Below are 27,719 nucleotides of genomic sequence, written 5' to 3' on the forward strand. Positions count from 1 at the left end.
GCAGTTCTACTTGCGGTTTTTCATCTAATCATGTATTGAAAACATTAACCCAATTTCAAAGTCTTATCTGGTGATAATGAGGAATTTTTTTGTCTAAAGTTGTTTTTATTTACTTTTTTTTTTTTTTTTTTTTTTTTTCTGTCAGAAGACCTATGTAATTCTGAGCAAACAGCCTCACACTTCTCCACTAACTGAGGCGGTGTTCTGTTCAGGCACTATAATTTGTTATATTTTTACTAACCACAGTTTTGTCTGCATTACTTCAGCTTACCTGCAGATGTGGTTGGATGTTCTTTTGTGTTTGGTGTTTGTGTTTTCTTCATCTCCTCCTTGGCTTCCTGTAGGAGATAGGAAAAAGGCAGTGAAGATAACTCATAGATTGTACAGCAGATTTTTGGCAGAAGCAGCCTGTTCCAGTTGTTACCAAGATTCTGTCCTTAAATCTGAGAAACTGCAAAATGAAATCTTAACAGGCTTACTTTTCCTTTTAAAGAAACAGAAGATCTTGTAAGATGTTTGTAATCACTTCTCTAAACTGATTATGCAAGTGTGAATTGGAGAGCTAACAAAGTTCAAATTAAAGTTTTTCTCTGAAGATGAAATACGGAAATGTTCCTATAATTAGAATGTCTTCAAGATAAATGTGAAAGAACCTAAGAAAGATGTTATCCAAAGGTAGCCACGTAAACCTCTAAGTCACTGTTTATTTTTGATTTTCAAACTTTTGGAGTTGCCTCTCACATGGAGGATGTAAAGATATGTAGTGCCATTGCCTCTCAGCTGCCTGTGAAGGTGTTGCATAGCTGCATACTCAGCTCTTTATGAAGAGTCATTGGCTCTAGTCACTAACAGTCTATTTCAGCTCTCTTGTGTAGTCAGCACAGAGCCTCAGTAGGTTACCGAACAGATGGGATGAAGCCTCCCCAGAGGCTTTTTAAGTTCAGTGAAATAACAGCAAATTTCAGGGCAGATAACTACTGATTTTTCTGAGGCTTTCTCAATTATCTTCATCCATCTTGGTCACCACAGGGAAAGGATGTTCCTTTTGTACCATTGCTGAAATTTGTTTTCCACGCTAAAGGTCCAAAACTTTGTTTTTATCATGAGTAGTTCAAGTCAATGCTGAGAACCTGATATTGTAGCAGATGTTTTAATCCTGTTACCTGCACGTTGGATAACTTCTTCATTCAGGTTTATTCTGATTTTCTTCTTAGATCATTGGCATTCCATCCCCTTCTTCCTTGTTTAAGCACATAGTTCCAATGATGCGCTCTGAGAGCATGGAAATTACAGAATCCCTTGTGCTGGGACTTGGCAGGACCAACCCAGGAGCTTTTAGGTAATTGCTGTGTTTCATCTGGTTTTATGCTAATAAAAGAAAGCTGGGGAAACAGAACTCAGAAAAAGGCCTTCTTAAGCATTAAAAAAATCTGTGAAAACTGATTATCATTCTTTTCTAGCACTTAGCTGCATTACAGTGATTTTTTAGAAGCTGAACTAATTTTATTATTTTCATGCCTTTTATTGATACTTAAGAGAGCCCTATGGAGGAACAGACTGTGGACTGTTGACATTTACAATGTTAATTACAGTCATGGTTATAGAGGTACTAAAGATAATTGATAACACCACTTAAACCTGCTGGAATACTCATTTTCTCTTTTGTTTTCTATTACTATTCACGTGAGCTTATCTTGTTCATTGTGTGCCAAACTTTGTGTTTTACAAAAAAAACCTTTACAATAACAAAAAAAGAACCTTCTATTTTTTTGTTTATATGAACAAAAATATGCATCTATTCATCACCATGCTTAAGTCTCATGTAATTTAATGAAAGTCTTTGCAACTTTCTGAACACTTTAACACATTTCTAGAAGGAGAACCCCTGTAGCAGGGTAATCAGTCATTTAGCATGAAAACTTCAGTGGATGATGCTTTTGGTATGTCTAGAATAGAACAGCACAGGAAGTACACAGAAAAATGTGGGACACACTGCAGCAAACCTAAAGTAGAGGTGGTAATTACTATGCTATTGATTATAAAAGTGGAATTAGTAAGTTATAGGTTAGTGTGCTGTCTGCATAGATCCATGCTGCCAATCTCTTTTCCATTCCTTTGCTCCTCTTCATGGAACCATGAGATAGTTGGAGTTTGGCAGAGGGAACTGAGAAAAGACTGTGAAGCTTCAGAACAAATTGGGAATGTAACCACAGTATCAAAACATTGCTTTTCAGTTTTCACAGAGACTAGACTGACTAATCTGTCAGCATATCGTTATTGGCCTTAGAGAAGCAATGTTTATTAACAACTAAATGGATAGTGACAGCTGCACGAACATAATATGATCAGCTGCCAGCATCGTTTTTGTCCAATAGTATCTATTGCAGCATTAAGGCCTGAATATGAAAGTGAATGAAAACAATATCTGGTAGAAGTATAACTCAGAACTTTCTAAATGAAAATTTAGTGGAATTATTGAGATATCCATTTGGTGGTTTGTATTTAATTTATTTATTTATTTATCAGAAATAGTTCTTTTAAATGCAAATTTATTTCAGAAAACTACAAGTAAAACCTAAGGGTGTTTAAGTAAATTTTTAACACTTACTATGAAACATCTTTGAGTTGATATGTTAACTTAATGGTTGTTCATATTCTTTCAATTATTTTGTTTTAATTCAGGGAACTAATAGAAGAATTACATCCTATAATTAAGGAAGCACTTGAAAGAAGGCCAGAGGTAATTAGATGTTTTTCCTGTATTCGGCACAGAGTTTTATCTGTCTTCTCAGAAATGATAGTAAATAACTGTTATGCTACTGCAACTAAAAGCTGTCAATATGCTGGCTAACAAATTGAAATGTTACTTTTTAAAGTTAGTGTGAGTTGTTTACAGTGAAATAGTTCTGTTTTGAATTCTGTATTATTCTTATATCAAAGGAGTTTGGTTTTAGATGACTAGAAATTACTGTAAGCTTTCCCACATTCTTTAATTTGTGTTGCCTAAGCATAGTTTAGCATAGTTAAATACTGCTTGCAAATAGTAGTTCCTAAGATGGCATTGATTTCTGCTGTCAACCAGCTTTGTTTAGTTCTTTAAAATGGAAATGGCCCTGAATGAAAATCTTCTGATGGAGAGGATGTTTTACTGTAGGGTTTAGAAGCCCCTGTAGGTATCCACAGACATAATGATCTCTGTAAACACAAACAGATGATTATTCAGTATTTTATTTGTGGTAACTATTGTATTCATATTCATACTAAATTCATACTTATATACAGATGATGAGAAGGAAAATGACTTTTGTTTCAGAATGTTACTGGAGTACAGTATGTTTACTTAGTCCTATGTGCAAGAAAGATTGGTATAGTACTGCAGTTCATTGTTTTGTATGTCACACTTGATGACAGGAGAGTGACAAAAGAAAAAGGATATTATTTCATTAATACATGTAATAATAAACTTAGTGTATCTTGCAGTTACAAAAGGAATAACTGCCTGATCTGTTAAAATAGGCAGCCATTTTGGTAACTGATGATAGAAATTTTGCACCCCCGATAATTCATGCTAATTGTTGTCTAGATATAATAATGCTTTTTTATTCCATGCAGTTTTATGTATTTTTTTCCACTTCATCTAATTCTGCGTTTCCTCTGTTGAGCAGAACATGAAGCGACGCAGGCGTCGAGATATTTTACGTGTACAGCTTGTACGAATATTTGAACTGTTGGCAGATGCTGGTGTCATTAGTCACAGGTGGGGGCTGCACTGATAAGCAGGATCACTTTGTAATATAGATATCTATAGGGAAGGATTATTCATTAATTAGTTGTGTTTCTAAAATTGCATTTTCTTCATTATCTATTACTCTCAGTGTAAGAGCTAATTCTGTGGAAGGATGACTTGTGATAAATGAAACTTATTTGTTTACTTTCACTGGAGTTTTTTATTAGCAAGGAAACAAGCTTGGGGAAAAACTGACTTTGAATTCAGTGTTTGTAAGGATGACGTTTTATGTCCATTAAAGAGAAAGAGATAAAGATTGGGGGTTTTTTTCGGTATTTTTTTTAAAGGTGTATATTTAGCATACGGTTTAATGTTTTTATTTTTAAGTGCAAGTGGTGGCCTTGATAATGAAACACATTCCCTCAACAACACGTTACTGGAGTATGTTGATCTAACAAGACAACTCCTAGAAGCAGAAAATGAAAAGGATTCTGACACATTGAAAGATATCCGATGCCATTTTAGTGCCTTAGTGGCAAATATCATTCAAAATGTTCCAGGTATGTAAAAAGATCTTGGTAACTTCTGATAGACTGTTTTCATTTTATGTTATTTTTTAAGAGCAACAAAAAATTCTACTAACCTGAATTTGCAGAATGCATTACTAAAAATATACCATCAGTTCTGAACACAGCTTCAGCAATGAGGGTTTTTAAGAGAGATACTTGATACTGTTTAGAAGCTACAAGTATTTTTCTCGTTTAACAAAAGTCTTCTTGACCGGCAATGCATTTACATTTTTTAGATTAATAAATATCTCAGATTAATAAATACCTCTGTGATGTTTAGCAGGATAACAGTAAAACTACATCCAGCTATTATGATTTTGAAATTGTGTGTCTTTATTGTTTCCCTTTGATTCTCTGACTCTAATTCTCTTTTATGTATATAATTTTAAAAAATGGTACAAAAAGTGTTTCTAACTTCATTTGCTTTTCTTACAGTCCACCAGAGAAGAAGTGTCTTTCCACAGCAAAGTCTCCGCCACAGTCTATTTATGTTGTTCAGTCATTGGGCAGGTCCTTTTAGTATCATGTTTACTCCCCTGGATAGATACAGTGACAGGAACATGCAAATAAACAGACACCAATACTGTGCATTAAAGGTATTTTAATACTTTTTGATCTTTGACAATAAATGCCCGTGTTGATTTTGCTAATGTACATTTAACATCTCAGCTTTGTGGGGGATGATTTTCATATCCTCGTCATTTATGACTTTATTTCTCTGTTCTACCTACTTGCTCATTTTTGATAATTGGTTTTTTTTGCATACTTAAATCATTGCACGTAGAATAAGAATTACTTAAAATTACTGGTAAATGTTGACTTCCCATGATTTCTCAGCTGCCTAAGGAGAAAGACTTTCACTTAAAGTTTGTTAATAATAAAAACTGTCATATGAACTCTTGCATAAGTCAGCTTTTCACTTTTAACTTCAGAATTGTTATTATTTCAGAATAACGTGATTTGGTTGAAGTATTTCTTTATCAAGATGTAATTCAGTTTTTGCTAGCTGTAGTCTTTCTTATCTGTCAGAAAAGACTACAGTTTTCTGGGATTTTAATGGGCTTGATAAAAACACATCTTCTGTATCTGAGTTATTAAAATGTACTGTTCTACTTTCTAAAGGCTATGTCTGCTGTACTGTGCTGTGGTCCTGTGGCAGATAATGTTGGGCTCTCATCTGATGGCTATTTATACAAATGGCTGGACAATATTCTGGATTCACAGGATAAGAAGGTAATGCAGGCAATGTAAATTTTGGTTTGCAACTGTCAGTACTTTCAACATAGGCATTCATGAATTGTTGTGGTCACATTGACTCAAGGGCTTTAGAGTGGCTTATGCCTAAAGCTTTTGGGAGTGCATATTTTTGCCTTCTCCTTAACACTCACTATCACCAAGTTGAGGAAGCCAGTCATGGGGCACATTCTGAGTACAGACATAGCAGAACTAAAGAGGAAAGGACTGAAACAGATTTCTTGTAATTTCTAAGCTAATCAACTAGATAAAGTTGTGTTAATAAGCACAAGCTTCAGAAACATAAAGGAGACAAGATTTTTAATGTAATGTCTATGAGACTCCAGAGTCCATTGATGGGGACCTATGGAATTCTGAAGACCAAGTTTAAGGCAAGCTTTACAGCTAAAAGATAGGGCCTCCATTGCACTAATTCTGTGATAGCATAAAATTATTGCTCCAGTGGCTAGATTCAGGGGATTATGCAAGTCTCCAGATGGATCAGTCCCTTGTACCCCACAGATTACCTGTCTATATTTAAGTGCTTTTCTGTATCTGATGCCTTCAGACCCGTGTCCAGAAAAGAGTAAATAGCACAATATGGGCTTGGAACTGAGAAAAAGGAATGTTAGAGCTACCTAGTTGTTTACTAGTCTACTTTCTTTACTTATCTAGTTGATTACTTCAGTAATCTTTTACTGTGTGTACAAGTTGGGCATTAAACAGTTCGATAGATTAGCTGTTGTTATTTTTAACTGTGGACTCATTATTTTTAGCTGGAATAATTTTTGTGTATTACAGATGTTTTGGATTAAATATCTATTTTCCTCTTTTATGCCATTTTTATAAGTTGGCCCTTTTTTATTTTTTTATTTTATTTTCTTTTATTTTTAATTGGTTCATTTCTGAATGCAGGTTCACCAGCTGGGCTGTGAGGCAGTTACACTGCTCTTGGAACTCAACCCTGACCAGAGTAACCTCATGTACTGGGCTGTGGACCGGTGCTATACAGGTTCCAAGAGAGTAGCAGCTGGCTGCTTTAAAGCCATAGCCAGTGTGTTCCAAAACAGGTACTGCAGAATTTTTCAGAACTATCATTTTCCAAATGTCATTTCATTTAGAATGTTTTTTCCTCCCTTAAAGAATAGAGAACACTCCTGTCTGTGTGTATGTGTTACTAGAGAAGCTTTCCAGAATGTTAGGTTATTCCATATCATATCCCTTATGAATTAGCTTTTACTTAATAAATTCAAATTTAAAAAAAATAATAAATTAATGTTATTTATTTTATGCTTGCAATTTTTCCCTAGGGATTACCAGTGTGATACAGTGACCCTTCTAAATCTGATACTGTTTAAAGCAGCTGATTCTACTAGGGCTATCTATGAAGTTGCTATGCAACTATTACAGGTTTGTAAGCTAATTTTGATTCAATTGTTTTTATTTTAAAAATTAGAACAATCTCTATTCATTGCAAATAACAGCAGCAAAACCCACAAAGATATTTTTGTTATCATTTAGCTGTTCTTTCTCTAAGAAAATGGGATGTATGTTTTTCTTCTCTGTTTTTATAAATAGTTAGCCTGTATCCCTTACTTGGTCTAAGTAGATGTCAGCAACATGTGTCTGTTTTCAAGAAGATATACAAAGACTTACATTTTCATAACATGTGCTTTCTAAGATAAATAAGCTAAATGAAGATTTTTCTGATTCAACACTACAATAAAGTGTTGTATAGATCAATTCTTGCAAAACTGTCTCAGAGAGAATTGAGTTGCTTCTGTTTCATTGCTCTCTTTAGTGATGTAGCTGTCAGGGTCTTGATTTTTGCATTGGTGCCAAACATTTCCCTTATCCATCAACACGGAGAGGTGTTAGCAGAAATGTTGTTAGTCATTTACTTCTGCTAATTCCTTTCCAAGGACATTTAGGGGTAATACAGGCAGCACTAATATATATATATATGTGTATATTAATCTGTATATACTGCTCATAGCTCATACCAAAAGTCATCTTAGAGATTTTTCCCAAGGTCCTTGTCAGCTAAATTAAGCAGTAAAATCCTTTCGGAAGTCATGCTGTTGCCAATGTGTCAGAACTCAGCATTCTCCCTTTCAGTCCCATCTTTCTTGTCAAGTGAACACTGCTGCTTAAGACCAGACAAAATTAATTTTGGATGTGCTGAACTGCTTTAGCTTCCCTCTGCATTTTGGCACATCAAAGATTGTGTTTCTTCTATTTTTGTTTCGAGCAGAAATTAATATTGTTTGGAAATAAGAGTATTCAATGGTATTTTGCAATTTGTTATGGAAAAATATATGTTGGATAAGTTATATAAGTTAACTCAAGAATTTATCATTGGAAATGCATCAAATGGGATGAGTGTCAGCAATTCTGTGTAATTGCCACAGTGTTTGTGGACACAGAAGATGTATGGAGATCTGAAAGATACAAAGCATTAAATGAGAGTAAATGCATAGATTTCAATAGTGATTTTTTTAATAAAGACTTCTAATATAACTCTGTATAGAGCTTCAAATTCTGAACATTGCTGTTGTAGATCTTGGAACCAAAGATGTTCCGTTACGCTCACAAACTGGAAGTTCAGAGGACAGATGGAGTTTTGGGTCAGCCTTCTCCTTTACCGCATCTCTATTCTGTGTCATACTATCAATTGTCAGAAGAACTGGCAAGGACTTACCCTGAGCTAACGCTTGCCATTTTCTCAGGTATGGTTTAAAATAAATCAATATAAGGGTCACCAGGTCTGAAATCTTTTACTGTATAGTTCATAATTCACTAAAATAAGGAATGTTTGATGATGTCTTCAAAGTAAGTGGTGAAAATTGAGCTTACTGAGTTAGAATTTTTGTTTATTCTTATTTATAATGTATTAAAGAAGAAACTGAATGAATTAAATATATTTTTCTGACTTTCTAATATACTAAAGAGAAACCATGTATTAATAAAATAATTGATTTTCAGAATTCCTCTTCTGTTAATCTTTCTAGTATTTTTGTTTACAGTAGATTGCTGAAAAATAATATTCTGTGACATCTTAAATAGTTGCAGAATAATAATCTCTTGCATAAATTAAGAAAAAAAATGCAAGGAGAAGTTTAAGAGAAGTTTTAAAGTGCTTTTTTGACATATTTTTTACATGCTTTAGGTATTCAGCTGTCTCCTCAATTAGAGGAATTTTTCTCTAGTTAGTAATAGTGTCTAGTTAGTTTAATACTTATCAAACACAGTATGATATATTATAATGTATTTTTTCCCCTGGGTGACTTGAATTGCTTTGTCCTTAATGTTTATGTAAGAAATGAGCAGTGCTGAAACCCTGCTTATCAGACTGGTTTTACCATGTTTTTAATTGTGCAACATGCAATGCGTACTTATTTCATCAGGACTCATTTGTGTCCAGGAAGGTATTACTTGTGTTTTCCTCTCCATAGAATTGAAGCTGGCACATAGAGATTGGATTTTGTTTTCCATTTTCAATGAAAGGCTACTAAATCAAATAAAACTAGCTTGTATTTTGCAAAAATTGGTAAATGAAACAAGCATGAAGCTTTCAGCAGTGAACAAAGCTATCAGAACCTAGTACACGCTTTCTTGTTCGTGCATACAAATCTATGTGTGTGTGATTGCATACAGCAGTTCAGTTTCTTCAGCCGTGCTGTTTGACAGAAGAGTCAATTGAAGAATAATGATGATGGTTATGAAGTAGCATTGGTTAGTTAAACAAAAGAATTATGTCAGTGTCAGTGGTTTTTTTATATTAGTGTGATGTACTGGATTCATAGTAGGGATTGTTATTAGCAAAGCAATTCTGATTAATGACACACCATTTATGTACATCTTTGAATTATATATATATCTTTGAATCACAGAAGTAAGTCAGAGGATCCAAACAGCTCACCCAGCTGGGAGACAGGTAATGCTGCATTATCTGCTGCCGTGGATGAACAATATTGAGCTGGTAGATTTGAAACCTTTGCCAACCTTTCGGCGGCAAGATGAAGATGAAGAAGATTCTTTGAAGGACAGAGAAATAATGGTAAACAGTAGGCGCTGGCTACGAGGAGAAGGCTGGGGATCACCGCAAGCTACAGCCATGGTCCTGAACAACCTTATGTATATGACTGCAAAGGTAAAAACTAATTGGTATTGAATGAAAATGGAGTTGCAAATATACCCAAAAATGGATGATTTTTTTTTTTTTGGTCAGTCTTGAAACAAAAATTTTGCTGGAGTTTTCAAGAGAGATATTGACTTTGTTTTCCAGTATGGTGATGAAGTGGCTTGGTCTGAGATTGAAAATGTCTGGACTACGTTGGCAGACAGCTGGCCAAAGAATCTGAAAATAATTTTGCACTTCCTGATCAGCATCTGTGGAGTGAACAGCGAACCCAGCCTTTTGCCTTATGTAAGTATACTGTATGAGTCTCCTTAGTGTTACTGGTGTTTTAGAAATTAACTGAGTCTCTAGCAGTAAAGATCACCAAGCAAAAAATATGACGTAGTATTTCTGATACCCAAATCTAGCTGCGTAATCATATCACCCCCTGTTTCATGACCAATGTATACAGTGAATAAATTAAATACAAAATGTATGTAAACCTGAAGCAAAGAGGTTTACATACTCAAAGCAAAGAGCCAGACTCTCTTCGGTCATGCCCAGTGCCAGGGTGAGGGAGAGGGCACAAACTGAAAAGCAGGAGGTTCCCTTTCATCATCAGTTAGTTGATGCAGTGCTCTGCAGGTAAAGACTAAGCATTGGCACAGGTTGCCCACAGAGGGGAGCTTCTATCTATTCTCTCTATTGGAGATTGCTATAAGCTGGCTGGACTGTGCTCCTGGGAAGCCTGCTCTGAGTGAGTGACTCTCCTTGAGCAGCAGCAGGACCTCCAGAGGTCCCTGCCAACTTCAGCCTCTCTGCGATTAGTGTACTAATTCTAGAAATAGGCTTATAGGATTAAATGGACACTAGCTGTCCCTGGCAAAGGAAACCTTTTGCTATTTCAATGACAAGTTCAAGAGGCAAAGAATGTTTTTCACTGTAATAAGTATATAGTATGCTGAAAGCCTGTAGAACTTTTGAAATTAAAGAAGTCTGCTATTGAAGACGAATAATCCAAGGATTTGTAAAATGAAATAAAAGATTCTGAGAAAATAATTTCTCTGATGCTGGTGGTCTTCTGGTTATGAAAGTATCAGTAACTTACTGCAATTTAATCAGTGATAAATCTGAAACAAAGCCATCTATCAGTTGTGAGCTGTCAAAATTCAGTGTCCTAGATGGACCATAGATATTATTTAGTAAGTAAGATTTTTAAAAGGATAAGATTTAGTGAACATCTGGTTTTGCATTTTTGTTCCTTTGTCATTAAAAAAAAAAGAACCTTGGAGATCGATTGCTGATTTTAGATTGATTTCATTCCATATACGCACTGATCAATTCCTTTCCATCATAATATGCAAATCAGCACCCACAGATAATTTCTGTTCTTTAGGAAGAAATAAGATGGCTCTATAACTAATACTTTCTTCAGAGAATTATAATAGGTTTTGCTAACAGTCCAAAAAAGTAGATATGAAGTAAACAAAGAAAGAAAGGTATCTGTGATTTATATATATATATATATATATATTTATATTTATGTATGCTTGTCTGTGAATATATAGGACTTATAATATTGTGTTCTTACAAAGGTCATGTTAAGTTCATTGGGTGGCAGTTGTTTTCATTGCAAATCAGGAAATGTAGCAGTGAAGCCCCAAAACTTTCCAATATAGTTTGATCCAAGAGATAAAGTAAGTCCATGAGTCAAACATCCTAAATTGCTTAGCATTTTACTAATTTCTTAGTGTTACTGTCCAAATCATAATTTCAGATGTTGCTAAAACCTGTGTTAGAAAAAGCTATTTTGTTTCTTCAACAATGTTCATTGAACTAAGATACATTTTTGTGATGTTTCTGATGCTTGCTGGTGTTTCTGTCTGTGGGAAGTGATTTTGTTTGCTTTTAGAACTAGAATAAATTGCAGGTATCCTCAATGGCACTACAGGCAGGTAGTAGTTCTATTGAGTTGAGACGATCAAATCTTTCATTTATTTATTTTTTTACAAATAACTAAGGTAAGAATTGTATTTATGTGTATTACTATTTTATGTATATATACTTTTCTATTTGATGGCAGGTAAAGAAAGTTATTGTTTATTTGGGTAGAGACAAAACAATGCAACTACTGGAAGAGCTGGTGAGCGAACTTCAGCTTACAGATCCTGTCAGTTCAGGAGTCACCCATATGGATAATCCGCCATATTACCGCATTACTTCCAGCTATAAAATCCCTTCTGTCACTTCAGGTGAGAATTTATTGAGCTTAAACTATTATTGCTGGCAATGACAAATATGTTTCTATTAAACACTTAAAATATTGGAGTTCATCTGTAAATATTTAGTAGGAGTACAGTGTTCTGTTTCTTTTAGTTATAGTATGATAGAATTTCTGTTTTGAAAGATGGGCAGGTTTTAGATTATCCAGAGTTCTTATTAAAGAGTATCTGAAAGACTCACAAGGAACAGGATTGTATTGATATATATGTTAGATATTGTCTGCATTCAGATCTTGCACATCTGTTTACCCTCAATATATCACTTTTATATCTGTCCAGCTAAACAGCTGGGACAGTTTACATCTTTAAATACAACTTTAAATCATGTTTTTGGCGAAGCATCTTTCAAAGAGAGCCACATAAGACTTGGACGGGAGTATCTATGCAAGGATTTAGCTTTTCAGATGCAGAGCTGTCAGTGCTCTGAAGCAGCCTGGGCCTATCATCTGGGGATTATCTGGATAACAAGGTGCTTGCATTGGTACTTGTTCATGAAAGTATTTCAAACGTATTAAAAATAGTATGGAGCACTTATACTGTAGTGTTTATTGACAGTAACAAAGTAGGGAGAAGGAGGTGCATGATTTTTCACAATTATGATCAAGTGAGTGTGATGCTTGATAGTTTCTCTTAAAAAGAGATTGATATACGCTTCACTGAACACTGCTAGGTTTTAATCCCTAATCTGTTTGTATTTTGAATTAACTGCATACCAAAGTCCAACTGCATTTTACAGATGAATAGAATAAAGGAAAGAAAGAAAGAGATATCTGGGTCCTGCTTCAAAAACAAGCCTTTCTGCTTCATTTACTCTGAAGACTTAGAGATTCCTGGAATTATTTGCTTTTTTTATTTTCCAGTTAGTGAGATTACTGAAGCAGTTCAGAATCTATTTGTCTATGCAATAATTTTTCTTTCTCCTACATGAAAGTAATCACTGCTGCTTGGTTTGTATTTGTGCTTGTTGCTATAGCATGTGTCTGTTTAGGAGTCCTGGCATGGACAAGAAAATAAGGGTCACTGTATGTAGCTTAAGTCTGCTTTGCTTTTTTTTATTCAGTTTCCAATGTCTTTGTCCATGATTAACAGGTACCACTTCTAGTAGCAATACAATGGTAGCTCCCACAGATGGCAACCCTGACAGTAAACATATAAAAGACAGCATTGAAGAGAAGTAAGTATCTCCTCAGAGATAGTTAAATTACAATAATTCCTGGTGGCTTTTATAATTACTTGCATCTCAATGGCTTTGATATGTCTATGCTGCACAGGCCGTTACTGTAGAGTAATGTAGCTGTAATGTAGCTTATTTTGTGATGACTTGTTTCCAAGCCTTAGAAATACTTCTGCAGCGAATACAAAAGTAATTGTATTTCTCTAATTATAGCAATGTAATTTCCCATTTGAACAATTTTCTTCTCCAGGATAATTATATCAATATAATTAAATTGGTAAATATATTGACAGACGTTGACAGAGCCTCATACTTCAATTAAAGCAAATTATAGAAGATTATGAAATCTGAGGTGTCATTCAGAATTTGTCCTACCCAGGCACAGACCAGTACTTGACTGCTTTTCAGGCTTGAGCTGAAGAAGCTTTTAAAGTAATGATGACAGTTTTGAAAGTCTGTGAAAGTTTTGGCATCTGTTGTAGCATTGTCTAAAACCTCCTTAGAGAAAGTGCTTTTTGATACGATATACGGTGTGTATCTTGGGCTTGAAAAGATGGAGTTATAGAAGCTGCTTCAAAAGAGCTTGGAAATTATGCTTTGGGCACTTCAGCTTCTCTGACTTCCTTCTAGTTTAGCAGATTAATGAAGATTAAAGAATCATTTCATCATTAGTGAGAAGAATGTATAATGCCAACACGTGTTAATATTTTAAATGCTGGTGGAAGTGATTTATCAAATCGAGTTGTACTGGATTCTCTCCCCAAATACTCTTATGTGGCATTGCTGCAGGAGGTCTTATACAGCTGAGATGTTTAAATCATATTGTATAATTGTCCTTGTAGGATGAAACATTTTTGCGTAACAGTTTGATTGAAATACGGATCAGTTTTTACAACAGAATGCCAATTACTAATGTCTCTTTATTTGTTCCTGCAGTTATGCACATCTAGACATCTACAGCGGGTTGAACAGTAACTTAAACCGTCAGCACCACAGACTAGAATCTCGCTACAGCAGCAGCTCTGGAGGATCATATGAAGAGGAGAAAAGTAATAGTTTATAAATATTTCTGTGTGTAGAAAATAAAATTTTCAAAACTGAATGCTTTTGCTGAAGCTTTTGGAACATGAGGAAATAGTGATAAATAAAGAGGTTTTTTTGTCAACTTATTTTTGAAAAATATCTATGCATTTAAATAATATAACGTAATATATATTTATTGTTATTATTATTATTTTTACATTCTCCAGTCTTTTTTCTGCTGTTTAGATCTTGCACATATTTGATTACAGTACTGTGTGTAAAGGAGATAAACATGCCTTCTTTCCTTACCTTGTAATCCAGAATGACTTGTGAATATCATCATAAGTGAAGCAGTTTCCTTCCATTTCTTTGCCCCTATCAGCATGAAAAATAGTAGATTAGGTTGAAGAAATAGAAGAGAGATTAGCAGGTGGAAAATTAAATGTGTGAGAAAAAAGATGATAGAAAATAAGTTAAAATATTAAAAAAAAAAAAAAGACAATTAGAAGTGATTATTCTTTTAAACAGCAGCAGTGCCTGTTTAAAAAAAAAAAAGAGCAGACAAAACTTTCTAAGAACCCTTATCAAATCCCTTATTGCAGGGAAGAAAGATCTTGCAGTGTATCTATAATTAATTGTCAAGCTTGCTTTATTTAATCTATTCTGATCTGTATTCTGTTTTGTTTTGTTGTTTGTTTTTTTTTTTTGAGGTGTCTGAGGTGCAGGTGTAAGGGTAAAAGTGAGAATCTTTTCTGAAACTCCCATCTACTTTCAGAGACATAATTTAAACAGTGGCTTATTAATTGTGTCTGCTCTTGTACCAAACTATCCCACATCGTTATTGCCTGTGTCCAACTGCTGCATATAGGCCTCAGTTTGTCAAGAACTCAAAAATATTTACAAGACTGTAAAACAGAAATGGACAATTTCGATGTAATACGAAACTACACATACTGAGGGTGTTTGTTTTCATTTTTATGGTGGTTTTTTTTTTTCATATGCTGTGTTAGGTGATTCCATGCCTCTGTATTCAAACTGGCGGCTGAAGGTGATGGAGCACAATCAAGGAGAGCCTCTCCCATTTCCACCCACTGGAGGTTGCTGGTCACCCTTAGTGGATTACTTGCCTGAAACAACTTCTCCGGGCATGTCTCTGCACAGGTAAGTAACTGTTTTGAAGATTGTTAAATGCTTGCTGATTGCAACTCATTGCTTTTCAATTTGTGTGTTGTACAAATATAGGAATTTAAGCATAGTAAATTTAAAGATAATGCATAAAGATACTACAGTTATTTTCATGGTTTTATGTGTCTGGCAGTTTAAGATTTTCAAGCCTTTTGTTTTGAGGAACTGAAGTTTCTCTGTATTCATCGTGAGCATACGTATTTTCCCTTAATGCGTGTTTGTGGGTGTTTATAGCTAGACTTCAGAGAAAACTGTTCAGAAGCATTTTAAGTTCTTTGCAGCTCAATATAAAGGTTATATGTTATGTTCTGCTAACAGATTTATTTTTGCTTTTAGATGCAACATAGCAGTGATCCTTTTGACTGACTTGATAGTCGACCACAGTGTGAAGGTGGAGTGGGGAGGTTACTTGCATCTTTTGCTTCATGCCATTTTTATAGGTACCAACATTCTAGAAATATTTCTGGTTTCTTACAAACTGTACCTAAGTACATAACTGTTCTTTTCTCCATTTAAATTAGTGTTTGCCATTGTATTTAAATTTCATTAATAGGTTAATGTTTACAAACACAGCTTTAACACAAAACATGGAATGGACCGCTGTATTGCTAAAAATCTGCACTATTCATATACTTGTGGTGGCCTGTTTGAAAACTTACTTTCACATAACAAAAATGGCATTCCTTTGCCTTTTGAAAAAGATTTCACCTAAATACCTTTCAACTTTGTAACAATTGATATAATTAAGGATTGCTATTGTTCAAAAGCAATTTGTTGTTTCACTTTTCTCTTTGCCTTCTTGTAGAAGACAAAGTGAAATTCTGCTTATTTTTTCCTTCTGTTTCCTTTCTGTAATTTTCATACAGAGAGCATATTAATTTCTGACTGCTGTGTAAGAAACGAGGATATATTCGTGTTTGTTAAACTGTGTGCTTTGTTTTTATATTTGAACACTGAAAAAAACATTTATGTATGGGAGAAATAGCTTCTGTATCTAGCAGGAATCATGTGTGCAGTTAATTATTTCCCTATGTGTCAATGTGATAAAGTATAACAATTGGAAGATGTGCTATTTTTGTAATAATCAAATGTGTTCTCTGCATTTAATACAACTTTTTTTGTTTTTGTTTTTGTTTTTTTTAATCTGTGTTAGGTTTTGACCACTGTCACCCTGAAGTTTATGAGCATTGTAAACGACTGCTTTTGCATCTGCTGATAGTGATGGGATCTGGCAGTAATGTCCAATCTGTTGCTTCTGTCCTACTCAGAAACAGAGAGTTCAATGAGTCCAGGATGCTTACTGTCAAGCAAACTACACACTTAGATTATACTTTTACAGGTATGCTTTTGGACTTCTTAAAATGGCAGAAGTTTAATTCTAGGCTTTATCTCTTTTACTTTACTATTTTTCAGAGCCCTTGTTAGCAAAGTACATTTTATTTCAGCTCCGCTTAGCTGGCTAAAAAGTATTTTAAGACCGAATGAGTAATGTTCACATTCACACTTTGTGCCCCGTTGTCAGAGTAGTGAGCTCAGTTGAGCAATTAATTAATAATTAAAAAAAAAACAGAGGAAATTCTATGCTTTGGGTCTGTAACAGCACAGTTTTTAAGTTGTTTATAAAATAATTAAAAAACAAAAAACAAAACTAAACAGGAAAAAGCATCTCTTTCTTGGGCATAAGAACTTTGAACTGTTTACTTCAGTCTTTTGTGCTTGTTTAATAACCTAGCACAGTATTCTTGTGAGGTCTACTTAAGCATCACAATATCATTATGCAATAAATAATATGGGTTTTTTTGTGTAACTGTGAAAATAATAGGTGTAAGCCTAATGTATTTTCTAAAGAAAAGAGTATTTCATATGAATTCAGTAGGTGGCAGCACATTGCTATAAAATCTGCTGGTTCCATTCTGAAATCAGAAGTGGTTTTGTTTCTGACCAAAAATAGGCATCTGTTTTCTGCATCTGATAATTCACAGTTACGGGGAATTAAAAAGTGGGCACACTCAGGGAATTATTTTATATAAACCTGTTCACAGGTGTTTGTCTGTGGGTTTCAAGTTTATTGCAGTCAGAGATTCATGACTGTCTTCTTTTGTCAGTTTGCTTTCTCCTAGCAGCTTGTCAATGTAGGCATAATGCGAGGAGATGGTACAGTTCTCTTTCATGGCTGTGTGGTTCTTTTCATGGAGAACAGGAACTGTATTAAGCTAACTTCAGAGGCTGTGCAGCTAGAAAGGCCCTACTTGGAACTGATTCACTAGTTAAAACTTCTTGTTTGCTGACTTAAAGTGCTGGTAGTTACAGTAGGATTGAGTTTTAATCAAAAAAGAAAAGATCTGCATGTTATTTGTAAGCAGTTTGGATCACTTGTCTCAACTTCCTCTATGATGAGGTGCTTCAGAGGCTGTTGAGCTGTAGTTTCACTGTATTACCAATACAAAAATCAAACAGCATCCAGTGATTCAAAAGGGAGAATCTAACTGTTCCTTATTAAGGGTCCAGTCATGCTCAGGCTTTGATTTCATTTGAAATTATTGCATCCATGAAATTATTCTCATTATATTTGTTAATTTACTAATTTTTAGAGGGCTCATTTTTCATTTTATTTATTTAGTATTGAACTGTTGAACTGATAATGGTCTCATTTTTATTTCAGCAGGTGTTCATGATTTTATACCCGATTACCAGCCCTCCCCAATGACTGACTCAGGGCTTAGTTCAAGTTCTACCTCTTCTAGCATCAGTTTAGGAAATACGAGTGCTGCCATGTCTCATATGCACACCACCATCCTCAATGAGGTTGACATTTCAGTAGAGCAGGATGAAAAAGTAAAAACTCTCATAGAATTCATTACCTCAAGGTAAGATATTCATTTCCATTTTTGTTTAGAGAAATGTTGTATCAGTATGAAAATCAAATCTGACCCTGAAGTGTTTCTATGTGGTGTAGTGTGTGAACAACCCTACATCTCCAATTATCTAAATGAATTTGGCCCCTTTTCTTGTCCTGAGTGTTTAAAAGTCTCTTACCATGTTCAGCATAGGTTCACTGTCATTGCCTTCCTCATAGTTTCTTCCAACCTAGAGAAAAAATACAGAAAATTATTAGAAAGCTGCAAGATTTGTGGGAAGGTTATGGATTGACTTACAGAAAACAGCTGGGAACATGTGCGGGGGAAGACATTAGTGGCAAATAACATCTGTAGAAAAAAAAAAGCAGCACTTGTTTAGTTTATATGATAGCGTATATAAAGCTTTCAAAATCATCTAAGTCTGAAACCCAGCTTGCTTAATCAGAAGTTAAGAGAAACTTGCCAACAACAGAAACAAGATTTTCATGGCCCTGAAGTTAGAATAGTGTGGTTTATTGCTGGGAAGAAAAAGGTATGAAAGAATGTGGTTTTAACAGTTATATAATAGTGGTAGCAGTAACTGGCTTTTTGTTAGGTAACTAAATATCACCTAATGGAGAGCATCTCTTTAGATTTACATTGTTCAGTTACAATTGATCCATTGCTTTTCACTGTTTTCCTACTTTTCTGTGTGTTGTTGTAGAGATATTAAGCTGTTGTCAAAGTTCTTTGATTTGTGTCTGTAATTCTGAGTGGCTTTGTTTATGTGATAGGCAGTAGATTATTTTGCAGTTACTTAAGGCAAAAATAACATTTAATACCAGTGACAAAGGCCATGGTTTTCATTCTGTCACGTTTGCTCTGTTTTTATGTTTTTAGGAAAAGAGGGCCACTTTGGAATCATGAAGATGTTTCAGCTAAGAACCCCAATATAAAGAGTGCTGAACAGTTAACTGTATTTTTAAAGCATGTGGTATCTATATTTAAACAGTCTAGCTCAGGTAAGCTAGAAAACAGTTAAAATACGATGGAATGTTCAAATCTGCAAACGGCATGGTTTTTTTTCAGTACCAGTAAGTTTGCAGATGCTCTATAAAATGAATTTGTGATAGCCTCCTGCTTCTAAAAAGTGCTGATTTTTATTGTGCATCACACATTTCAGTTCATACTTCTGTTGAATTGGATTTAAATATGATATTCTAGGAAAGAGACAAATATCTTACTAGTTTATTGTGGGCATGACATTCAAATCATAAGTGTTTTGTTATCAGCAAGTCTCTGAAGTGTTAAGTATTGTAGAACACATGTTCTTATGCCTGGAAAGATTTTTCAAATGAGTATTCCTTGAGAAAAAATGTAGGAGATGAGAATATTTTGAAGTTAAGGATTACTTCAACAGTTTTACTGTTTATTAAAATCGGGTATTTTTGTGGGATTTTTCAATGAAGCATTGTGATATCTGAGTATTTATTTTCTTATATAGGAGGATTTCAATTGGAACACTGCCTCAGTGAAGTTGCTTTGCAAACTGCTCTTTCGTGTTCCTCTCGACACTATGCCGGGAGATCCTTTCAGATCTTCAGGGCTCTGAAGCAGCCTCTTACTGCATCTACACTGTCTGATGTTCTCTCCAGATTAGTAGAAACTGTTGGAGATGCAGGAGAAGAAGCTCAGGTATTTTATTTTTTCCCCCCCTAATTTTATAGAAAACTGAATATCCTTAAAATAACATCCATATCTATTATTTTAGTGATGGCCAAATTTTAAAGCATTTTGGATTTGGTTACTTCTGTTTTTAAAGATATTTCATATATCAAAGCAGTTTTAGTCATTATATTTTCTAAATTTTCACCTAGTGAAATGAGATATGCTGTGCAGTGTCAGCTTTATGAGAGTTTGATGCATCTGTTTCTTAAAAATGCTATATCCTTCATAGTAAAAGAGTCACGAGATCAGCCATATAAAAGATAATCTTGTGTTCTTAATAAAGAACTTAGATGAAGTATTAAAAACATCCAACCTGGTGTCATGTCTGAAGAATTCGATCTGAGCTTTCAGTGTTGCAAAATGAGATCCTAAGACACCAAGGATAAGATCATACTTAAGAATCATGTAAATCAGAGTTATATTTTGAAATTTGAGGAATGAATTGAAGGGCTTGTCATTTTACTTTCCCCCACCCCCATCTTAAAATTGTAGCCAGCTAGACATTTCTCTTCAAGGTCATGTTCTAACTGAAGCACGGGAATAATTTAGTTATTGATGCTGATTTAATGTTGGTACTCAATAGTTGTGATGTGATTTTCCTTCTGCGTCTTGTGTAATTTACAATGACCTTTGGCTTTCCCCAGGGTTTTGTCATAGAACTGCTTCTGACTTTAGAATCTGCTATTGATACATTGGCTGAAACCATGAAGCATTATGATCTGCTTTCTGCTCTATCTCAGTAAGTTCTTTCACTAGTCGAGCTACATTCTAAGTTTATATACGTTTGCATTATTTAAGATCTCTGTTACTTATATAATGAAATAATCTTTGCAGGGTAGTGATATCTTGCTAGCAAAACTGTGCCCTCTTTTATGACATTTTCATCATTCTTTCCCAAGCAAAACTCGTACGAGCCTAGATTTGCTGAGGTAGATATCTGCTACCTTTCCAAATTAGCTTCTTGGTTCAAAAACTTTCATGTGGCTTCAATTATAAAATACTGTCATTTAATCTGAAATTTCTCAAAAATAAGGGCACTGTGAGTACATTCAGGATTTTTTTATCAAGTCCTAATGAACTTGATTATATAATGTAATTTCATGGGGTCTTAGTTTTCCCCATTTGTATAATATTTAAGAAGTAATTTGAAGTTTACAGATATAAAGTCTTGTACTGCAATAAATACTTCTATTCCAATCATAGAATCGTAGAATGGTTGGAAGGGACCTTTAAGATCATCTAGGTCCAACCCCACTGCTACAGGCAGGGAGACCTCACACTAGACCAGGTTGCTCAGAGCCTCATCCAGCCTGACCTCGAATGCTTCTAGGGAGGGGGTATCCACAACCTCTATGGGCAACCTGTTCCAGTGTCTCACCACCCTCACAGTAAAGAATGTCTTCCTAATATCTAGTCTAAACCTACCCTCTTCCAGTTTAAAACCATTTCCCCTCATCCTTTTCCCCTTTTTCTAAAGGGCATTGCTGCATTTTGCATTGAATAACATGTTATAATGATTTTTATTCTAGAACCTCATACCATGATTCTGTAATGGGGAACAAGTATGCAGCTAATAGGAAAAGCACTGGACAGATAAATCTAAGCACAAGTCCCATTAACAGTGGCAATTGTTTGGGATACTACAACAATACAAGAAGTAATTCTTTGAGACTGAATTTGATCAGTGAGAGGAGAGGTGACCGTCGACGGAGCAACACACTGGATATAATGGATGGAAGGATAAATCATGGTGGAAGTTTGGCCAGGACTAGAAGCCTTTCCTCCCTGAGAGAGGGAGGGATGTATGATGTGCAGCCAACTACTGATCCTGTCAATCTGATGGCCACCATATTTTGGATTGCAACTTCATTGCTAGAATCAGACTACGAGTACGAATACCTTTTGGCTCTCAAGCTGCTCAACAAACTTCTTATTCACTTGCCTCTGGATAAATCGGAGAGTCGGGAAAAGATAGAAAAGGTGCAGAATAAACTGAAATGGAATAACTTTCCAGGCCTTCAGCAGCTTTTCCTTAAAGGCTTTACTTCAGCATCCACACAAGAAATGACAGTTCACCTCCTCAGTAAACTCATCACAATTTCTAGACATGCTTTGGTGGATCCTTCTCAGCTAGCAGGTAACATTAGTAAATATATTTGTAATGAAAATGTGGTAATTTTTTTTTAATCAAGTGAAGTATAATCAAAATCAGCAGTGGTTGTGCTTTTCCCTTGAAAAGAACTCCTTTCAATCAAATGGTATTTGTAGTGTGTTTTGTAGCAGTGCTAGTAAGTGGGAATACATTACTGACTGTTGTTATGTGCCAAAAAAACTGCACAAAAACTTCTATGTATTGACTCTTAAATTACTTCAAACTTGCTGACAAACAAGTCTGAAGAGTTTATGTATTACTCTTTGTGATCTTGTACTAAAAAGCTAAGTACTATCTCCAACATGTGCACATTATATAAATAATTTTACTATATTGAATTAGGCTACCGAGTTTCTTGACAGCTTTGCTTAATTGATTCAGTGATTATTTAAGTTTCATCTGTCTACCTACTAAGACACACATACCTATATATTATGCATGAATACAAACTCGGTTACATGTCTATATATAATATATATGTAAGAATGTAAGTATATCTTCCTCTAGGAGTACTTAAATACCAGTGAGATACACACACACACACAGTCCACATTAAATTATGCTAAAATCATTAGGACTCATATAACTGTTTGTGTATGTGTTTAGGATTTCCCCTAAACATCTTGTGCCTACTTCCTCATCTGATCCAACATTTTGATAATCCAACTCAGTTCTGTAAGGAAACTGCTGACAGGATAGCAAAGGTATGTGAAATGATGCTTGCTGGGATTTACTTTTATTGCCAGCACTGGTTCAATATTTTTCCACTCCTTCATGTAATTCATTTACGTGATTCTTCAAGTTATAGAGAGATAACTAACTATTAATTTCATAAATGTGATCCAGTCCCCATTTATATTGTTGGTCTGAGTAAGCTCCTGAGGTTTTTTTGCCACTGAAAAAAATACATTTAGCTTTTTCTATAAACTTTATATGTAAGAAAGAACTTACATGTTAGCAGTGGTAACATTTCCCCTCTTGTTTGATTTTCTGGTTGTAATATTACATTTAAATTTATTAAATTTTGTAATATTAAATTTAAACTAACTCAATTCTTAGGCACACTTCCTTCTTAACTTACTGATGATAAGAGAGTCTTACCTTTCGTAGTTGTGGATCGGAAGCAAAGACTCTATTTCTTGTACAGAGTAATAAACAGGAAATATCTTTTAAAAAAATCCAGCAGAAACTGTTGATAACTGCTTTCATGATTACTTTGTTTTCAGTTATTGGGGACGGAGTCTAGAAAAATTGTGTAATGACTTATGGATGCATAGGTTCAAATGTCACCTGTAATGTAATTGTATATACTTTTGGCTTTTCAGGTTTGTGCAGAGGAGAAATCACCAACTCTTGCCAATCTGGCTCATATGATGAGTTTATACAGCACACACAGTTATTCCAGGGACTGTTCTAACTGGATTAACGTTGTGTGTCGATATTTACACGACTCCTTCTCAGATGCCACCTTTAACCTTGTAACTTATCTCGCAGAGGTAAATTTTTAATGAAGGTGTATTTTGCGTTCACTCTTCACTTATTCCTTGTTCATATAACTGTGAATATTGGGTGGAAAAGAACATCTTTTACCATGGAAAATATAAATAACATGTTTTAGGATATGAAAAAGGGATGACTAGTGCCACTTGGGAGCGCAACAACTGGAGTGTGCCTTGAAATAATAACCACAGATCCCTTTTTACAATAGTTAGTTATGCTCTATGCTACATGAGTAAAATATGCATATTCTTGACTTTAGTAAAATAAAGGTATTGCATATTTGAAAATACATTTTTTAGCCAAATACACATTTAAAGTTGTCCTTGAGAACTTACTTCAAAGTTCATTTGTAAGTAATGCATAGTGTGTCATCAAAGATAATCTAAGGACAGAATCCAATACGATTCTACCAACTACTTATACAGACAAACTGTTGTTACCTTTAAAAAAGTACATGATGTAAAAAGCTTTTAGAGCTTGTAGAGCTTGCCCTTGAAGAATATTCCTTCAAACTGATGAAGAAAGAATACGTAAATATTCTTACAAATGAATTCCTATATATTTATTTCATTCATAAGACTGTGTATACATGGATGTAATTGTTTCAGGTGCAGCTTAGAGATTTTTACTTCATTTGAACACTTTTATTTGGTAAGAAGTATTTTTTTATTAGGTAGTTTAGATCTGTGCTAACAGACATTGTGAAATTCGGTGGAAAAATGAGTTAGAACAAGTAATACTTGATTACCTAAAATAAGATTGAGAAAATAATGGAGTGGCACACTAAGATTTATTGTAGGGAAAAATAAATAAGTATGAAAGTTTGTCTACATTGTGATGTTCATTTTCATTTCTTGCTACCATTAGAGGCATTGATTCTTAAAATCTCTTTCCTAGCTGTTAGAGAAAGGGTTATCCAGTATGCAGCAATCCTTGCTACAGATCATATACAGTCTCCTGAGTCATATTGACCTGTCTGCAGCACCAGTGAAGCAGTTTAATTTGGAAATCATTAAAGTTATTGGTAAATATGTTCAGGTAGGTACTCTGAGAAGCCTTTCTGCTTGTTATAAAATTGGAAATTACACTTGATTTTCTTTTAGACTTATATATTTTAAATATAAAAAACAGTTGCTTGAAGTCAGACTCCATAGTATTTCATTTATATATTTATTTATTTGTTTATTTATTGCTCTACATACTTAATTTGCTATGGGCTTATATATTTGTCCAATTGGAGATACATCTTTTGGGACAAATTAAGTGGATGAGGGTGCATCTGTGTTCATAGATGTGGAGAGTTCTATATGCGTAGCCATAGCAGATGATCCTTCGACTATTAAAATATAATGCTTTAAATAAGAAAACATTTACTGTTAAGTACTGCCCCAAAGTTTTATTTAAGTGTATTCCTTTTCAGAAAGAAGATTTACTGCTAAGTGCGTGTTTAAATCACTTACACTAATACATCTGTTGAAGTGAAGCACATTAATGTTTACCTTAAGGAATCTGAGCGCAGGGATTTTTTATTAAAGCAAGTCCATGAAACAGTGTTTTGCCCCAGGCAATTGGATCCTTTGTAACTGGAGCACAATTTGCTGAAAATTGTTTTGGGGAAGAAAATGTAACGTCTTGCTGAAAGATTTTTATACAAACGCCAGGAGCACAAAGCCATTTCAGTGCACTGCATTCTCATTATTTTTCTCCTTTTTTTTCCCTCTTCCTTGAATTCCATTATTGCCAAATGTAGCTCAGTCAAGTGGTTTAATGATAATTAACCAGGAAAGGTAGTGTTTCCTGGATGTTTTGTTATTGATGGATATGTACTTTAGATATTGTGTTCCTGTCCGAGTGCATTAGGCAAAATGGAATGATTGGCATAATGACGGTCCTCATGGCCTGACATCTGCTTGCTTTGCCTCTTAACCTTTATCTGAGCTTTCTGTGCAGGACCATACCACCATGGAATGCAATCATAATTAGAAGATGTTAGCTGTCAAAATACTGGTAGTAGTGAAAGAATGTTCCAGAGAAGCATATGCATTTTTTGATAGGATTAAACAATTAGGTAATAAGAGGCCATAAAATAAGATTTCTTGATTAACTGTGGTGCTACAAAACAAGCTTTTTTAGTCTCCTGTGATCACAGTGCATCTTAATAAATATGAATTACTACAGGATGGTGCAAGTTGAGATTATATTTTTTTTAATGCTTATGATACACTGAAATTAACGAGGTTGTTGAAGACCATCACTGACTACAAAGAAGCATGTGCTAGTTAGAGCCTTGCAAGTGGCGCGTATTTGTTTTAATGCAGTAAATAAAAAGTATTTTAACAAACTTATAGTGGTACTAAAAAAAATAATAAATTACTAGTAATTCCAAAGAACAGGAAGATGTAGGTTTCATTCAGAATCCTCACATTTCCAGGAGCGTAAATCTTAACCCTCCAGAAGTGCTGCTTTTGGTGTGTGCCTCTTCTGTTATCCACTGCAATCTCTGCAGATGGAACTGCTGAATTATTCACATCACCTTAATCATCTTTTTAAAGAGAGCACTTAGCTCAGACACAGCCTCTTATGTTCACATACTTTCGTCCTTGTTTTTTTTAAGAGCTCCATTGGTTTGATGCAAGATAAAAAATGTTGTAAATTTTTTTAAAACATCTTTCTAATGCATGAAGAAATACAAAGCATGCAATATGCTTGTCTGTTTTAAATTCAGCTTATTCTGCCCTTGGGCGTCAAATACAGATGCTAGGAGGTAGAAATTATTTTGCTTTTAAATGCAACTGAATTTTGTTTTCTGGGACATAAAGGACAGATACTCCAGATAATGGTAAAAAAGAAAAGAGAAAAACAAAGACAAACACATAAACAAACTGCGTAAATACTGGGAGAAAGGGGCATGGAACAGTCCAATGTGCGCTGTGATCTGGAGCTAGTAAGCCTGCCTGGCTTGTTCTGACGGCTGTGGGATGACCTGATGCTTCACCGCTGCCTTACCAGCATTTCAAGTTCCAGAGCTGCTGCTAGTGCTAATGCCTTGCAGTCACCTGTAGATCAGAGCTTTTGGCTTTGGGAACTTTGAAATGAGTCAAAGAAAAATCCTACTGTACATTAAAAATTGCTGTGTTATTCAAAGTGATTGTTTGGTGATTGATTTATTTTCCTTTTAGAGTCCATATTGGAAGGAAGCCCTCAATATCTTGAAACTGGTGGTGTCTCGATCAGCAAGCCTTGTTGTACCTAGTGATATTCCAAAATCTTATGGAGGTGACATAGGTTCTCCTGAAATCTCCTTCACAAAAATTTTTAATAATGTTTCCAAGGAGCTACCTGGCAAGACCTTGGATTTTCATTTTGATATATCAGAGGTAATCGTTCTGTTTAAACTACAAAGTAGTGACTTTTTGTTCCAAACATGGATTTATTTTGTGTTGGCCTCTTTCATTGATGTCTAAAAGTAAATATCATTTTTAAGAATGCGTGTTGAAGTTCTATGCACAAGTGAGGTGTAACTCAAGTTGTACTGAAAAAGATTCGTTAGAGATTAAAATGTAAAAGAGATTAATTAATTAAAATTAATTAATACAGATGATTTGTATGTCTGGAGGTGGGAGCAGAGCCAAGTGACTGTGATATTACAGGGATGCAGAATCTGGAGAGGACTTTAGAAGGAATAAAAAATAAGGGATCTTGGTTGAAACTGTTCCTAGATAATGATTGGAGATGTGCATGGCATAGGAACATTACATAAATTGCATGCAAATAAGCCAAAACACTGGGGAATTCCCACAGAATTCATCAGAGTAACATTTCTTTTTAGAAGGGCTGAACATGATCCTTGATTTTCAGAAGTTGTGTGTGTTCTAAAGAACTGTAGCAATAATTAGTTAATAACAGGGAGGGTATCTATAGAAGAACTTCACAAGTTATTTTTAAAATTACATTTAAAAACATACCTGGACTGTCAGTATAGAATTTACACTTTTCAAGCAATCAGGTGAGTAGAGCAATGGTCTGTTGCTTAAGGCATAAGTATTCAACTTTGTTTTCCTGCATACTGCTGTTGAATGGACGCTCAGTGGGTTAGGCATGCACTTCATGGAATTCTAAAATGGAAACAGCCACAAAGAAAAAGGCCCTCTATAATGTAAGACTGGTTTCAAATGTGTAGACTCTGTTA

General features: G+C 34.7%; 1 protein-coding gene and 1 long non-coding RNA gene across 23 annotated transcripts in view; one reads left to right on the forward strand and one right to left on the reverse strand.

Annotated features, from left to right (window-relative positions):
* The window catches only part of FRYL (FRY like transcription coactivator), a 139,044-nt gene that overhangs the window by 88,621 nt on the left and 22,704 nt on the right, over window positions 1–27,719 (forward strand). For 18 of the 22 annotated variants that reach the window (XR_014945977.1, XR_014945978.1, XM_085547204.1 and 15 more), the window contains 26 exons: window positions 1,215–1,339; window positions 2,683–2,740; window positions 3,666–3,757; window positions 4,115–4,287; window positions 4,732–4,892; window positions 5,419–5,529; window positions 6,445–6,599; window positions 6,840–6,939; window positions 8,090–8,258; window positions 9,423–9,682; window positions 9,818–9,958; window positions 11,733–11,901; window positions 13,021–13,105; window positions 14,042–14,154; window positions 15,139–15,289; window positions 15,650–15,753; window positions 16,467–16,652; window positions 17,976–18,180; window positions 19,051–19,172; window positions 19,655–19,845; window positions 20,523–20,617; window positions 21,408–22,015; window positions 22,637–22,734; window positions 23,356–23,526; window positions 24,428–24,568; window positions 26,710–26,907. Coding sequence is in view for 20 of the 22 variants with exons in the window: in XM_085547204.1 (XP_085403330.1) it covers window positions 1,215–1,339; window positions 2,683–2,740; window positions 3,666–3,757; window positions 4,115–4,287; window positions 4,732–4,892; window positions 5,419–5,529; window positions 6,445–6,599; window positions 6,840–6,939; window positions 8,090–8,258; window positions 9,423–9,682; window positions 9,818–9,958; window positions 11,733–11,901; window positions 13,021–13,105; window positions 14,042–14,154; window positions 15,139–15,289; window positions 15,650–15,753; window positions 16,467–16,652; window positions 17,976–18,180; window positions 19,051–19,172; window positions 19,655–19,845; window positions 20,523–20,617; window positions 21,408–22,015; window positions 22,637–22,734; window positions 23,356–23,526; window positions 24,428–24,568; window positions 26,710–26,907 (4,182 nt within the window). In the remaining 2 variants the exon portion in view is untranslated. Of the gene's footprint in view, window positions 1–1,214; window positions 1,340–2,682; window positions 2,741–3,665; window positions 3,758–4,114; window positions 4,288–4,731; window positions 4,893–5,418; window positions 5,530–6,444; window positions 6,600–6,839; window positions 6,940–8,089; window positions 8,259–9,422; window positions 9,683–9,817; window positions 9,959–11,732; window positions 11,902–13,020; window positions 13,106–14,041; window positions 14,155–15,138; window positions 15,290–15,649; window positions 15,754–16,466; window positions 16,653–17,975; window positions 18,181–19,050; window positions 19,173–19,654; window positions 19,846–20,522; window positions 20,618–21,407; window positions 22,016–22,636; window positions 22,735–23,355; window positions 23,527–24,427; window positions 24,569–26,709; window positions 26,908–27,719 lie in introns of those variants that run through there. The other 4 variants (XM_085547212.1, XM_085547198.1, XM_085547200.1 and 1 more) reach the window with 2 other exon arrangements.
* LOC107313702 (uncharacterized) lies at window positions 271–27,580 on the reverse strand. The gene is made up of 4 exons (XR_001555138.2): window positions 27,496–27,580; window positions 18,350–18,400; window positions 14,438–14,503; window positions 271–338 (listed from the first exon to the last, which is right to left on the reverse strand). It is a non-coding gene; the product is annotated as an uncharacterized LOC107313702 (long non-coding RNA).

This window comes from Coturnix japonica, chromosome 4 (genome assembly GCF_054131305.1).
Source record: "Coturnix japonica strain WE chromosome 4, WE-NBRP24, whole genome shotgun sequence".
Classification (NCBI taxonomy): Eukaryota; Metazoa; Chordata; class Aves; order Galliformes; family Phasianidae; genus Coturnix; species Coturnix japonica.